The sequence below is a fragment of the Tenrec ecaudatus genome, chromosome 1 (genome assembly GCF_050624435.1).
Source record: "Tenrec ecaudatus isolate mTenEca1 chromosome 1, mTenEca1.hap1, whole genome shotgun sequence".
Classification (NCBI taxonomy): domain Eukaryota; kingdom Metazoa; phylum Chordata; class Mammalia; order Afrosoricida; family Tenrecidae; genus Tenrec; species Tenrec ecaudatus.
In genome coordinates, this window is record NC_134530.1 from 205,676,653 (window position 1) to 205,693,340 (window position 16,688).

At 35.4% G+C, this 16,688-nt stretch overlaps 1 protein-coding gene across 2 annotated transcripts in view; it reads right to left on the minus strand.

Annotated features, from left to right (window-relative positions):
* BRINP3 (BMP/retinoic acid inducible neural specific 3) overlaps positions 1-16,688 on the minus strand; it is a 493,055-nt gene that overhangs the window by 237,511 nt on the left and 238,856 nt on the right. For both annotated transcript variants that reach the window (XM_075540509.1, XM_075540510.1), the window contains one exon: positions 11,900-12,090. In XM_075540509.1, the coding sequence (XP_075396624.1) occupies positions 11,900-12,090 (191 nt within the window). The remainder of the gene's footprint in view (positions 1-11,899; positions 12,091-16,688) is intronic.

The window sequence follows — 16,688 nt, forward strand, 5'->3', positions numbered from 1 at the left end:
ACTTGTCAAGATTGATATGGCCAAGACTCATGACTGCTTAGTTCTCAATCAATCAGCAGCTAAGACGAACACTGAGGATCCTCCAGTACACCATTTCCCAGGGTGATCAGTCAGATATTCACTGACAGGTCACTTACATGGAGCCTCTTCAATAATATGAGATCACAGTTAGCTCGTAGTGAAATGGAGGATTATTCTGGATACAGATGCTACTTCCCTGCTTGTAACACTTGTATTAAAACTATAACAAGGATTTTTTATAAAACATCATGTCCATCATCATGGTATCTCACACACAATCGCCTTGGGTCAAGAAACCCACTTCATGGAAAATACGGTGTGATTTTTAAACCATATTCATAGATTTCTCTAGTTTTACCATGTTCTCCATCATCTTATTGGAGTAGTTTATAAAACAGGAGGGAGGCCTTTTGAAGGTTCAATTATAGGACGTACTTATTGGTAATGCCATGCAGGATAATTTTCCAGGAGAATTTAAATCAGTGTTAAATATATGATTCTATTTCTCCAATAACTCATTTAAGGATTCAGGAATAATAGAATAAATTGAGTGACATCATTCTTCCTAGTATCACTATCATTCCTAGTAACCACTAGTACTTTTTGGCTTCCAATTCTTAAAATATTATGCTTTATTGATCTAGAGGTCTTAATTCTAAAGGAGTGAGTGTTTTACTTTGATGTTTTTGTCTATTTATTTGTTTTATAATGAAACATAGTAATGATTAATTTGAAGGTGAGAGCAAGACTGTCACCCACGTATTTTGTGTTCCTTATGACTCAGAATCAGTAGAATAGGTGGGAGTCACACTACTGCTGGGTGTGATTACCAAGGTGAAATTGGTCTGTCATTATTACATGATGGAAGTAAGGAAGAGTATGTCTAGAATACAGAGTATTCCTTAGGGCATCTTTTAGGGCATCTATTATTCCCAGTTAATAAAGGTAATGGAAATCTGTAATAACACAATTCAGATAGGAATACTAATGGCCCAGATATTTTAAAAATAACATTTTTGATTCAACCACCAGGCAAAGAATCACTATGGTCTAAGGTACATGCTGAGAAAAAGGAACTTTTAAATGTAGAGCATAAGTAGGCATTGTAAATACTAATTGGTGACCAACTATACAAAGAAAGATTAATTGTTGCTAGTATATTTTCTTTAAAATATGTTTCAGCATAAATGGATAATATGTCATGTTTGCTTCAATCTATTTTAATAATATAATATAATATATAATATATTAATAATATAATATAAACAAGCAAATTGCTATTCTTTTCTCCTATGGAGATATTAGTGGATTCAAATCCCAACCTTATACTTTTGAATTCTATTACACATTTTTCCCCAACTCAATTCAGTTCCTTCTAATCTGGTAGCTGTACACTATCTAGTTTTAGTGGTTTATGGGTCATGGAAACCGAGGCTCATGTGGCCCATTCATCCATTTCACTATTATTCCCTTTTGTCTTAACAAACATTTCTTTACTTAAGAGAATCATATAGCTGTACCATAGATGGCTAATCATAAGCTTTTAAGATCTCAAGTGTTATAAAATTAGGATTTCAAATATTGTCTTTTTGGACTAAATTATTCCATTTGATATCAGTGTCCCCCAAAATTATATCCAAGAGCTCCCAGGCTAAATGACCTATTTACTCATGGTGTTTGATAATGGCTAAGACATTTTCATAACTTTGCCTATTTATGTTTTGATATATTCATGGATATATTAACAGTAAACACTTAAGGGGAAACATGCTCTATAAAATATTTTATATATATTTGTGAGTACGAGCACACTTATTTATTTATTTTTTTGTTTGTTTTAAACGTTTTATTAGGGGCTCATACAACTCTTATCACAGTCCATACATATACATACATCAATTGTATAAAGCACATCTGTACATTCTTTGCCCTAATCATTTTCTTTTCTTTCTTTCTTTTGTTTTTCCTTTTCTTTTTTTATATTTTATTAGGGACTCATACAACTCTTATCACAATCCATACATATACATACATCAATTGTATAAAGCATATCCATACATTCCCCGCCCCAATCATTCTCTAAGCATTTGCTCTCCACTTAAGCCCTTTGCATCAGGTCCTCTTTTTTTCCTCCCTCCCTTCGCGCTCCCCCTTCCCTCGTGTGCCCTTTGTAATTTATACATCATTAGTTTGTCATATCTTGCTCTATCCGAAGTCTCCCTTCCCCCCCTTCTCTGCCGTCCCTCTCCCAGGGAGGAGGTCACATGTGGATCCCTGTAATCAGTTCCCCCTTTCCAACCCACTCACCCTACACTCACCCAGCATCGCCCCTCACACCCTTGGTCCTGAAGGTATCATTCACCCTGGATTCCCTGTGTCTCCAGCCCTCATATGTACCAGTGTACAACCTCTGCCCTATCCAGCCCTGCAAGGTAGAATTCGGATCATGGTAGTTGGGGGGAGGAAGCCTCCAGGATCTGGGGGAAAGCTGAGCACACTTATTTTTGTTTCAATATTCTTGCACAGTTTGATAAAATAAGCCATCTTCATTGTTGGTGCAGAGCCTGAAATTTAGATTTTCTGTTGATTTTCCACAGATAGCTTAATAAATATTTCCTGTCAACTCATATATCATGCATGCACCTATGAGTGTCTACCCCAAAAACCCTGGGATTGAATTGATCTGGGTGGAGATTATCCCCTCATATACTCAAAACATAAATATTGGTATTCACATAGGAAAGTATGCACAATGGCTCGCATAAGCGGTAATGGTAACATGGAGTTAGGCCAGGGGATGGGGCACAGAAAATCTCAAAGATATGCATGTCCCAATGTTTTTAGACAATTTGGAAAACTTTTCTTTTGTCTCTCTGCCCATATCTTAAAGAATGATCAGTTTAGCACATGACATATGAGAATCCATACAAAGTAGCGAAACAGACGAAACTCTAATGAGTGTTATTACTTGACATACATTTTAGTCTTTGAGAAATAGAAAGTTTAAGTTAAATGGTAGATAAATTAAGTTCAATAATTTAGTGATTCAAAATATGGCTGATGAATGTCCTGTTCTAGATTCCTGTTGAAAGTAAACCAACTCAGAGTTCTAATAGTTAGACTGGGCCTCTGACATCTTCATTGAGTTTACCTCCAGTGGCTAAAGAAAGAGTAAAGTTGTCCCAATATTTGTGTAATTTAGACATTCAATGAATATGGAAGTTTGAAAGAGAATTGATGGACTTGGTGATGGTGTTGGTGAAGAATATTGACTATCCCATGGTCTACTCAATGAATGAAAATCTGTCTTGAAAGAAGTACAGCAGAAAACTCTTAAAACATAAGGCTGATGAAACTGTTTCAACTTTAGACATGCTTTCAGGATGAAGCAGCCTCTGGGGAAGGAAATAATGCTTGGCAAATAGAAGGTCTACAATAAAGAGGATTACCCGCAATAATGGGGATTGTTGTGGAGGGGGTAGCATTGGGCTCAAACCTAACAGTGTGAGTTATAGATGAGCAGTAGTTTGCGCTGTTTTACATAAGGTCATTATAAATTGGAATAAGACTATGGCATGTAACAAAATGATAATATAATATTGATAAGATAGCTACAGTGTCAAAAAGAATAATAGTAGCGCTAGAAAACACACACACACATAGTCCACAACAACAAAAACACCAACAAACCATACACATTATTTTTGCCTGTTTTAAGGCACAGTAATTTGAGATGGACACTTTTTGTTACAAACATTTTCATTAATATTTTTCCTGGGATTATAATGTGCTAGTGAAATAAACTGGGTTACTTAGATTAGATTTAAATTATGTGAATTGTGTCAACATTTGAATATCTAGAGGTGCTGACAACATTCAAGCTAAATGGAAAGTGGTCTGGGAACTATTGAAGGAGCCCTGCTGGCCTACTGGTTATGCTCTGGTCTGCAATCTGAAAAGCCAGCTGTTGAAACATCCAGCCTCTTTGCAGGATAAAGATGAGGCTTTCTAAGCCTGTACCGTGTTATGGTCTCAGAAACTTACAGGGGAACTTCTATTCTGTCCTACAGACTCTCTACGAGGCAGCATGGAGTTGATGGCAGTAAGTTATGGGTGTGATTAGAAGAGAGAGGCATTTCCCATTGGTAAATATTCCCTTAATTGGTCTTCTGTTGAAGTAACTCTGCAGCCCACCCTCTTTCGTTGAACGTTCTCCCATGATTTACTTTACATCGTTACCCAAAGAACTTGCCTGAGTGGTGACACTAGAGGAAGGGATTGTGCCTCTGAAACACCGCTTGGTTGTTCCATCAGAGAAAGGGCAGTATCTTTTATTTCATGTGTGAGCATCCAGGATCTGGCTTTTACCTCTACAGAAAAGTTCTAGTTATCTTAGTTTTGAGAGAAACGTTTGGGAACCTGCTGTGATGAACTTCTACATGCTGTCCTACAACCCATGTTGGATTTGAAATAAGGCTTTTATTATTATCTCTGCGATTCCACAATTCCTTCTCAATAGGCTATAAAGTCTCCAGAAGAATATAAAACTGTCTACATAGGAAATGTTAGAAAAATTGTGAATATGAAAATCCAAAGTGACTCAAGGTCAACAGGATGATTATATGACCATATCTTTAAAACAAGCTAATGTATTGTGTTTTGAACAAATACATATGCAATTATTATGGGCTAGAGAGAAATAGGAACAGTGTCTTTGTGCAAGGACTACCAATTCTAGTTAGGATGTGGCTATTTCACAAGATACTGCCCCACTTTCATCGTTTCATTGAAAACAAGACAGATAAAATAATTTCAGTTTCCTTTTTCAATCTATTAGTGAGCAGCTCATGTTGTAATCACATAAAATTCAGAACATGATTCTAGGAGAAACTGTGCACAAGTTGGCTTTCACTGTGGCAGACAGGAAGTAGTAAGCTAATGTACCACTGATAGAGTAAGCTGAAAGGAGTCAAATTATTGGTGCTGTTTGGTGTGACATAATACTAGTTTTGCATTTGCTATCAAGCTCATTCCAACTATTGTCAACTTACAATCCTCACTGACGAAGTCTTTAGAAACAGATGATCAGACCTTTATTCCCAAATATCCAGAAATGACTAAGTAGTTAAAAAATTAGGAATGAATTTTAAAATGAAAAAGTAAGCATGTTAGTTAGCATAGCATAAAGGTGTACGATAGGACGGCGAGTACAATATGTTCCTACTAGAATCCCAGTTTACGCATGGACACGTGTATTCCAAAGAAAACCCAAGTATGGCTCTGTGCTCAAGGAGTGGAGGTATAAAAGGTTGCTAGTGAGACATTTGTTTACTAATTAAGGTACTTATATATATATAATGTCAACTGAAAGACAATTGTGTGGAGAAACAAGTCCAGTGACATCCACCTATATATAAAAATAGCTTTATATATAAGGTTCAGAGGTTCAAGGTTCAGAGGTTGATAATCTGGGTGAAGGAGGAGAAAAACGGGCTAATACCAAGGGCTCAGGTAGAAAGAAAATGCTTTGGAAACGACAATGGCAACCAATGTACTAATGTGCTTGATACAATTGAGGTATGGATTGTAAGAAGAGGTGTAAGAGCCCATACAAAAAAAATGATTCGTTAAAATAAATAAATATTATTAACTGATAAAAATCTACTACGGGTCAGACATTGTTTGTGCAAAGTCTGAATCTGGAAAAATTGGAAGTCATCAAACATGGAAAAGGATGCAAGAAAGCAATGCCCTCAGCATTCGGGAGCTGAAATAGCCTGTTATTTGCTATTTTAAAACAGAACTTCATATGTTTTGTACTAGACAAGGTATGACAAAATGAAGGAATGCTGTTGCATTCATGTCAGAAAAAACATTTAAAAGTCAATCCTGGAATACAATCCTGTGTAATAGGACTGTATCTGTACAAGTTCAAGGAATTCCAATAAATATTATGAATATGTATGTTCCAAACACAGCAGTTAATGTTGAAGAAGAAATTGAAGAAATTGAAGAATTCTACCAACTCCTACAGTCAGAAATTGATCAAATATGTCATCAAGATGTAGTGATAATAATTGGAAGTTGTAAAATATGGTCTTGGTGATAAAACAAAGTTGAATGTCTCATTATAGAATTCTGCAAACACAACACTCGTTCATAGTAAATACATTTTAAACAACATAAATGGCACAGAAAGCGGCATATCCAGATGTAACACACATAAATGAAATGAACATCTGGGGGAAGAGAAGACGCAGAAGCTCAGTATCAGCAGCTTCTGTGAGGTCAGGAGCTAACTGTGGAGCAGACCATCAATTGCTCAGCTCCAAACTCAGGTTAATGCTGAAGAAAATTAAAACAAGTTCACAAGCGCCAGAAGACATTGTGCAATCATAGAGTCTATTGTAGCTGAGAATCTCAATAGCAGAATAGAATCTCCCAATATTGCAACTGGAGGCGTGACTTTGTTTCCTTCTTGTGGGTTAAGGTATGCTGAGCGGGCTCGTTCTGCCTTTCTAACTCTAGGTGTTTGCACAGTTCATTATAATACTTTACTCTTTTTCGTCAACCTTCCCTTTGAAACTTTGCTTTCCAGCTTTTGACTCCATCATTTCTTTCGTGTGGCTTAACTCCTCTATGATCATGAGCAAGTTTCAGAGTCTTTCTGACCTACACTTTGATCTTTTCTTTATTTCCTGATTTTGCTTCATTATGTATGATATTCTTGATGTTATCCTACAGCTCATCATGTCTCTGCCATTAGTGTTCAATGCAGCAAATCAGTTATCCAGGTAGTCTTGATTTTCAGGTAGAAGAGACTCCTATTTTGCTTCTCTTAGACTTGTTTTAATTTTCTTCAGCTTTGATCTGAACTTAAATATGAGTAACTGATGGTCTGTTCCACAGTCAGTCCCCAGCCTGGTTTTAGCTGCCGACAGTGAGCTTCTTCACTGTTTCTTTCCACAGTCAATTTGATTTCCGCGTACTCTGTCTGGAGAAGTCCACGTGTATAGTCACCTTTTGGGTTGTTGAAAAAAGATATTTCCAATGAAATGGTCAGTCTTACGAAATTCTGTGATATGATCCCCAGCTCCTCTCATCCCCTAGGTCATGTTTTCCAACCACTGTTTATTTCTCTTTGTTTCCAACTTTTGCATTTTCATAGCAGTCATTATCAACGCATTCTGATTTCAGTTTTGATAAATAGCAGATTGAATACGTTGGTAGAATTGGCATATGTTTAAATAATGGTTGAAATGATTGGATTTCCTTGAAAGTAGATAGATATAATACTATCCCAGACAGCACTGTATTTCAAACCAGGGTTGCAAACATGCGTTTTGACAACAAATGCACTGCCATTCCTCTTGATTGTGCATTTCAAGCACAGTACACCAGGGGATGTTCTCATTCAAAGTGGACAATACCATTTCATTTGTGTTCTATTTCATTTTTTTTCAACTTCTAATTTTCATAGATTCATACTTCCTACATGTGTTTCAATTATTAATTGGTGTTTGCAGCTATTAATTCTCAGTTAGAACCTCACCCCATCAGCAAATGTAATTCCCAGAGGCTTTACTCCAACTGTTTATTCCATTCATATAATTAAAGTTGATGGCACTTGGAGAAGACAGTTCTTGCTCAGTCATATTTTGAGTGCCTTTAGACTTAAGACTCATCTTCTGGAATTCCCTCTGATGGTGCTCTGATTCTTTTCAGGAGGTTTTCAGTGTCTGACCACGTTTGGATTTTTATCATAGATTTTCAGTGGCAATTTCCTCAGAAGTGGAAAGCCTATTCCTTCTTTGTGGTCTGTTTCTAGTCTGGAAGCGCTGGTGCAACCTGTTCACTTTGGGTGACCCTGCTGGCATCTGAAAGACCAATGACACCGCTGTACATAGACAAAGAGGCAGTCAATAGGTGATAAAATAGGGATGCTATGATATTCAAAAAAAGAAAGTTGAGTTAATAGGGTTGTAGCCTTTTGTCATATTTAAGTAATAGGAATGTGGATCACATTATGCACGGAGTTGAACTACATGAAGATGAATGAAGCATCCCCATTGGAGGGTGACTCGCTCATCAACAACCTGGGATCTGCTGATGGTATCAGGTTGGGTGCTGTATGTGAAGGGAACTTGAACCTTTACTGGTGACAGTTAGAGAATACCACTTTCAGTATGAATTATAATTTTATACAAAGCAAACAAGTTTCCTCACAACTAGATCTGTAAGCAACTATAGGGTAAAAAGAGAACATATTATGTTGTCAAACATTTTATCTTACTTGGTTCTACAATTAAAGGGCATGTATGTACCAGTCAAAAGAAAAGGGAAACTGCTTTTGGTAAATTGGGTGTAAAATGTCTCTTCAAATGGATCAAACATGTCACTTGGAGGATTTTCAATAGTGTGAGAAAGCTGGATAAGGAACTCTAAAAATAATTCATGCATTTGAGTTATAGTTTAGTAAAGAATGTTGGATGTATCCTACACTGCCAGAAGAATAAACAAATATCTTGGAAGAAATAGAGCCAGAATGCTACTTAGAAGCAAAGTTGACCAGACTATCTGTCACACACTTTGGGTATGCTATCGGGGGGCCGAATCCCTAGAGAAGATGCCACACTTGTAAAAGTGATGGGTCGGTGCATAAAGGGAGAACCTAAATAACACGGATTGGCACCGTGGCTGCACCAGTGGCCTCCAGCATAGCATTTCTTATAAGGATTCTGCAGAGCCAACTACAGAATCAGGCAAGGAAGATATGCAATTATGTCTACCATATGTTAATAAAAACTCGCTGCCCCCGCTGTTTCTGACTCATAGTGACCCTATATGTCTATTATATGTTATATTATATGTTATATTAGATGATAATACCTTTCTTTCTAAAACCCCCTCATTGTATCTAAAGACACATTACAGCACACAAGAAACAGTGTCTTTGCAAAAACAATTGCAGAAATTGACAATCACATGAGCTTGAAAACGGGAAACAAAACTCATGTAAGTACCTAACTGGTGAAAATTGCAATTACATATATGTAGTGGAATTGCCTAAGCTATGCCTGAGATCCTGGTTCAGAAACACACACACACACACACACACAGCTCACACAAAACACACAAAAATGGGTTTTATTTTAAGCCACTGACTCATGATAATGCTGTTGCACAGTAATTGGCAATTGATATATTGCTTCCCCCTATGTCCTCTGTGGACTCCAAGTAATTCCACAGCTTAACGATGCTTTGTTCTTTTCTATTGAAATTTCCCAGTTTTAGTTTGTTAGGTAGTTTTGATACATGTTTTATTTTACTATTCCTTTTTCATTCATGTTTACTCTGATATTAATTTTAGCCAATGAGCTTTGAACATTAAATCTCAAATATTTCAGTTTTATCTCAGTGAGTATAATTAGCATATTCTAATATTGTTATGTCTATTTAAAATATTAAATACAGTTTTAACAGGCATATTAATGTCAATGTCTACAAATTCTAATATTGTATCAATTCTAAGTTCATTTTGATAGGTGGAATATACTCATTATGAATTATATTGTACTGCTGGTTGCTTGCTATTTTTGACTGCTTATGGCACATCATAAACTTAATCTTGTTCTGTGTTGAAAATGTTTGTGGCTATAGGGACACTCGTGTACTTTGTTGTGGGGTGCAATCACAACTGACAGGATCGATATTCTACTTTTGGTTGTGCTTTCATAATTTCTTTAAAGTGTCCAGATAAATGCCCTATCTTGGACTAATTATTCCCCACTTCTGAAGCAACATCAAATAACATCTTCTAAAGTATCTGTCTAATAAGATTTTTTATTCTGCTTGATGTGGACATGATTTTTGACTCTGGGTTAGTTCTGTTAGCTAGTCCAGTAGAATTTTTAAAAACTCCCTCATGTGTATGAGTATGTACTGATTAGTTCTCAGCTAAATTCCTACTCAGCTAATGACCTGCTGTGACTCCCTCCATAGCACTCTCCTCTATCCTTCTGTTAGCCTTCTAGATTTCACCTAACTTTCATCTCAGCCTCCTTCATCGTTGAAGTCTCCTTGACACGGCATAAATTCTTTCTTACTGCACTGCTTCTTGGAAACTGTATACTGGAAGAATCAGAGTTCACCTTAGTCATTTACTATCTCTTGGAGATCACTATCATTCATAGCTTGCTGTTGTATTTTAAAACCAAAATTAAAACATATAGTTCATTAGGCTTTACATTTTCCAGGTGTACCACCCACAACAATGACTGTATACTGTAGAATGTGTCATTAAAATCTACACCTTTGTGGCACATGCATCTCTCATGAGAGAAAAGAAGTATATAAAAATACCTCCTACATTGTGACATGATTGTTACATGGATTTTCTTACTTGGTATCAGTGAAATATTCTATTGTATAATTCTAGTTGGTGCTCAACAAAGGAAGTCAATAGCCATATAACAAACACTTACAACAATCTTGTCTTCTACTAGGAAACACAATTTGATTTAAGTTAATGCTTACATTATTAAAATTGATTTCCTAAAAAGTCTATTTTTCATTAGCAACCTCCAGCTAAATATTTCTAGCAACATCTTACATTACTTTTAAATTAACTAAAACATCTATATTGTGTTGGCTATATTTTGATCTATACAGAATAAATTGTATTTATATATTTCATTACTCAACATAGCATAAGCTCTACATGTCAGAAGAAGATTAACTATAATTGTATAATTTGCATTGTTCAAAGTATTTTTCCCAACCATAGCTACTAACAATATTGAAGTGGTGTTTGCTGAGATTTTGCAGTAATGTTTGTTTAACCTTTAAGATAGAAATTATTACATATCACTTCTTATTCTCTCTATACATCTCAAACCAAAAACATTTGGGGGGGTAATCATTTTTAGCATTGTGAAAATAATATTGAAGTAGAACGTGCTTACTGACACAATAACACACATAAGTTTAGTCTCACAAAGCAATACAATGCTAAATGTAATGACTTCTTTTTTAAATCAAGTATGAAATGGTATATTTGAAATACGCAAAATTCTCTGATTTTCAGTTTGGTTTTATTAACTTAATCAAAGACCACACTGTGCTGACTCTTTGCTCTGTGGATTTTGCAATGGCATTTGGCCAAACACAATAACATGTTGACCTGACCTATCTGAGAAATATGTGTTTTCGATTGCTTTGAGATTATGGTTTCCTTATTTCTTGGGAGAAAATAAAGCTCCAATATTCTTCCATATTTTCAAATCTCAGAAAATCAACATTAGTATAACGAAATGCAAAAGATTTTAAGTGAGTGTGTGGAGTTAATCCACTAATTCTAGATTATGGGTTTTCTTGATTCCCAGAACGCTAACTAAGCATTTATACTTTTTAATTTGATCTTAAAATGTTCAGAGAACACAAAATTCTCCCTAAACTAGGACTTCTTAGTGATTTTTATGTCAGGGACAACTTTGAAACCAAAAAATCCTTCAAAAGATAATCTTTTTAAATGCATAGTTAAAATTGCATTATAATTATATTTTTTTATTAAAACAATCTTATTTAAGCACACTTTTGAAAGAGTCTATTCACCTCATGTTAAAGTTGTATAATTCAGTGTATTTCAATTTACACTTGTCCATGAAAAATACTGGACCAGCTAAGAAGCGAAAACAAACAAACAAAGATATATATAGGGATACGATTGGAAGCTGAGCATGTAAACCAAAAGTAATGGCAATGTTAAAATAATGTTATAAACATACAGTTTAAACCACTGAGGTGTGCACTATAGAGAAATGCATTTTAGAAGTTGGAACAAAATAAAGCAATCATGTTAGAGGAAACACCTTCATACCTTTATGGCAGTGGATGCAATTTGAATGTGGTGAAGTCTCCGGAGGGTGCTGTCCCTGTCGATGAAGTAGGACGCAGCCAGCTGGTGCAGCGTTTCCAGAGTGACCGAGGAGCTATTGCTGCTGGACTCGCTTCCTTCCGACCGTTTGCTCAGCTTCCGCTTGTCCACAAAAATTGTGAGCGACTCCTCTCCTGCAGCAACAATATTTCAAATTATGCTATTTTCCACTTACAAGAAAATTTTAATTATCTTCAGGTAGAAATGCCTGGATTAGGGTCACAGTGAAAAGGGGGAGGATACGCTTTGAATGTTTTTCTGCTCACATATGTTTTCTCAATTGCCTACAAAAGGCCTGAGATAGCTATCTTGTGAACCTCGAATAGCTAGTTTGATTTAGCCAGCTTTCAATGATGTCCTCATATAGTTTAGCTTTCATACAGTGGGATTCATAATATGAAGCTACACTTATTTATCATATTTAATTTTTCCCCGTGAAGACACTATAGGAAAATGAGAACATGACACAGCATATTATTATTATTATTAGCAGTATTTAACTGTACCTTAAGATGAAAAGTGTATGGCTCTATATGTATACCTTGCATCTTAAAGATATATAAAAAATAAATCCAGTTTTTATAGTGTATAATAAACTTAAGAGAGTAGACAATAGTACATTAATGAAGACTTGTAGAGTCTGATTAACATACACATGTTTTTAATAGGGCTGGGTGTGACAGCATACTGAGAAGGATTCTTATCCGAAGTTCACACATCGGAGCTGCTTGTGATAGTAAGTGAGGATGCTCCACTTATGCAAAGCAGTTTTGATTGAGTTGTCAGCACTGGGAAAGAGTGAAATCTGAGTTTCTCTCTGGCTTCTCCTCTGTCTGATTCTCATAAATCATTTCATAATCCTGTATTACTAGATAAAATTGTATTTGACAATAGAAGCATGCAGATACAATTAACTAAACATTTAAAAATATTTCTATCTTATAACTTCTTAGATTTCCTTTTTATATGCAAATAAGCAAGGTTTGTTTAGGTTTTATTTGCAGGTGCTACCCAATACAGGTTCTTTTACATAAACTGAAAAGGTAATTTTAAAAATCCAGATTTTTCTATTGAAAAACCAGCTGAAAATGAAATTAATGACCAAGCAAAAACATTTAACATTATTCATTTTCTCTATTAGTAAAAATTCAGATGTTCCCAATATACTCATCGTTTGTTAAAACATAGTCAATAGAGAAGATCATGGGGGACACTAACCTCCAAGGAAAATGGCAAAGGATTCCCAAAGGCAAATCTTAAACATATAAAAAACTAAGCTATGATTTTCAATATTCAAATGCCGACAAATATGCCATTGTAACTTCAGTTGCATATGGACCCGACATCCTCAGACTTCCACAGCCTTGGATGTTCGACAAGCACATAAGTGTCACACTTGACGCTTGTTCTGGTTCTTTGGGGAGCCCATCTGTTCCAGTGGCGTTGTGCCCACCTACAAGCTGAGAAGCCAGCTTTAGAAAAGGCCAAATGTGATTTTCTCATAGAAATAGTGCACATCTGGTTTACACCTTAGGCATAGTGCTAACTTAAAAATAAAATAAGACATTTCTATGGCTATTCCAAATATTCAATTGTAAATAAATGTCACATATTTCTTCAAGTTATCAGTTCTACTGATGCATTTGTAAAGTGTCAACAACTATTATTTCCTAAAATCATATGCGCAGCTTGTATTTGGATCACAACATGTATACTGTGAGTCAAGCCAATTAACTAAGATTACTAAAGGAAAAACTTTGTAAGAATGAGAGCGAGCGGTTCAAATTATCAGCAGTGTTAGGGAACGTGCTTGGTCAACATCTTTGTAGAGGGTGTGCCTGAATGTGAAAAGAGATTACACAATTGACATTCAATGAAAACAAAACGAATAAACAAAAACTGCCCAATAGTCATTTACTCACAGGAGAACCCTGTGTGAAAATTTGTGTGTATACAACTTAAAATGGTTAATAAAGCTGAGAAACTCACACATATTCCAAATTGTGAGCGAGCACACAAAAACAAACCAACATACAAAATCAGTAAGATAACCTCAGAAATCCGAGTTTTCATGTATGTTCTACGAATAACCTCTGTCTTGAATGCAGAGCATCTCTTCTGAGAGGTAATAAAAAATACTGGATGTTTAAGTCAAATTAAACATGAACTCTGGACTACAAAAAAATAATAAAGTTCAGGAAGTTATAGAAAAGTGCCCAAAGAGGGAGACACTGCTAGTTTTCAGTAAATTAGGCAACAGTGAATGCCTAGGATTCAGTGGATAATGTTAGAGTTCTCTGGTGGTTTGATTAAGCACTCATGGGCTAAATGCAAAGTCAGCAATTTGAATCCACAACCGCTTCCATGGGGTATTCGCATCATTAAAAGAGAAAAAGTTAAAGCAATAGGAGTAACTCACTGCCATGGAGTCAATTCCAACTCATTAAGACCCTATAGGACAGGGTAGAACTGACCCTATTGTTGACTGGGACTACGTATTTAAGGAAATAGAAAGCCTCATCTTTCTACCAGGATTGGGTTGGCGGATTTGAACTGCAGAACTTGTAGTTAGCAGTCCAATACATAACCCATTCCAGCACCGAGAATCCTCTTTGAAGATAATATGACTATATGTTTGAAAAATATTAGAAAATCAATATGCAAACTGGTGCAGACAGTAATAGAACATAGTAAACTAACTAACAGAATAATAAAAACCTTATTGAATCAGTGGATTAAAAGCATTATATACAAATATCAGCTAATTAAAATTATGATTGGAATAATCCATTTAAAATAGCAAGGTGAACTCAAAATCTCTACACAGAAATATAAACCATTACTAAAAGTCATAAAATGGATACTAAACATTGGAATGATATAGTTTTTGAACAGGTATATTCTACATTTAAATTTTTAAGTTATAAATTTATTTAATTCAATTAATTTAATTTAATTCAATTTCAATTATATTGGCATATTTTCTGTTATTTTTCTAAAATTAGGTTTGAGAATGATACATTTTGTATGCAAACCCAATCACATGGAAAGCACCAGACATGTACAAAGGCGCAAACAACTATGCATTGTTACATATGAACGCATATTTGAATCCTGCACAATCGAAGTATATTGTTATAAAACCAGAACTATACTAGTGTGGTAGTGTCTTTCTTGTTGTCATGATGATCGAAAATATGCATTTGTATTTTAAATACTAGTAGACTCATCCATGGCCAAAACATTTTAACAGAGCTTCCCAGTGAAGAAGGGAATAGGGAGGGGGGCTGTGGTCTTCACTTCTGAGAGATTAGCCACTGAAAAGCTTGTGAATATATTTGGAATATTATCTAATATAATGCCAGAAGGTGAGCTCCTCAACTTGGAAGTCATTCAAAGCATTATTTGGGAAGTTCTGCCTCTTCAGTTTAGTCAGCCTTATTACTAACTGGAATATGGGATGTATGAAGTAGGAAATGAGTAAAATTGGAAGTCATCAAAAATAAAATGAAACACATACAAATTGATATGCGAGCCATTAGTGAGCTGAGCTAGACTGATAGAAGCTATTTTGAAACAGAAAATCAAATTGTTTACTAGGCCTGGAGTGACAAATCCATGATGAATGGTGGCACATTCACAGCCAAAAAAATCATTAAGAACAATGCTTTCTGTAATAGGATAATATCTATATGCCTACAAGGAAGATATGTTAATAAAACTATTATTCCAATTTATGAATAAAAACTAAAGCTGGTGAGGAAGACAATAAAAATTTTAACAACTTCTTTAGTCTGAAATCTATCAAATATACAATAAAGATGCTTTGGTAGCTAATGGCGAATGGAATGAAAAAGCGTGCAACCAAGAGGAAGGATCGTTAGTTGGAAAAGATGGCCTAAGTGATGGAAATGAAGCCAGAGATCCCAGGGTAAGATTTGTTAAGTCCTTCATGCTTTTACTGAGCATTCCTTTCAAGAACATATATGACAGCAACTGCCCATGTAGACCCCCCCTATAAAACACACAATAACCACATTGATGACATCTGTGGTAGGAGACAATGAAAAGGCATAATATCATTAGCCAAAGCAAGATCAGGGGCCAACTGTCAATCAGAGCATCAATTGCTCAGATATAAGTTAATATTCAAGCTGAAGAAAATTAAAACATGTCCACAAGAGCTGGAATAAGATCTTTTTATATATCCCACTTGAATTTAGAGAACATCTCAAGAACAGACCTGATCCAATAAACACTACTGGCAGAAGCACTGACAAATCACGAGATGACATCTTGCGAGAAAGGCATGAAAGAAAGAAAAGACCAAAGTGAATCTCAGGAAAGAATCTTAGCCTTGTTCTTAAACGTACAATAGCTAAAGAAAACGAAGGAAATGATGAAGTAAAAGAACTGAGCAGAAAGTTTCAAAGGGCAGAGAGAGAAGCTGAAGTAAAGCATACAAGTTGAGGAAATTTACAAAAACTTACAATTTGGAAGTCTAGTTGGAAACATATACAAAATGTATCTCAAGCTGAAAGAAATGAAGGAATAAATTCAAGACTTAATTTGAAATATTAATGGATACTATGAGCAGGATATTTAATAATAAAACATCATTTTAAAAAGATAAAGAAATGGACAAATAATTACCTGGCCAACTGACTGATATGGAAGAAATCCATATCTGTGCTCATTACAAAAATAAAAAAAAGTGTTGCTACAAAAAGCA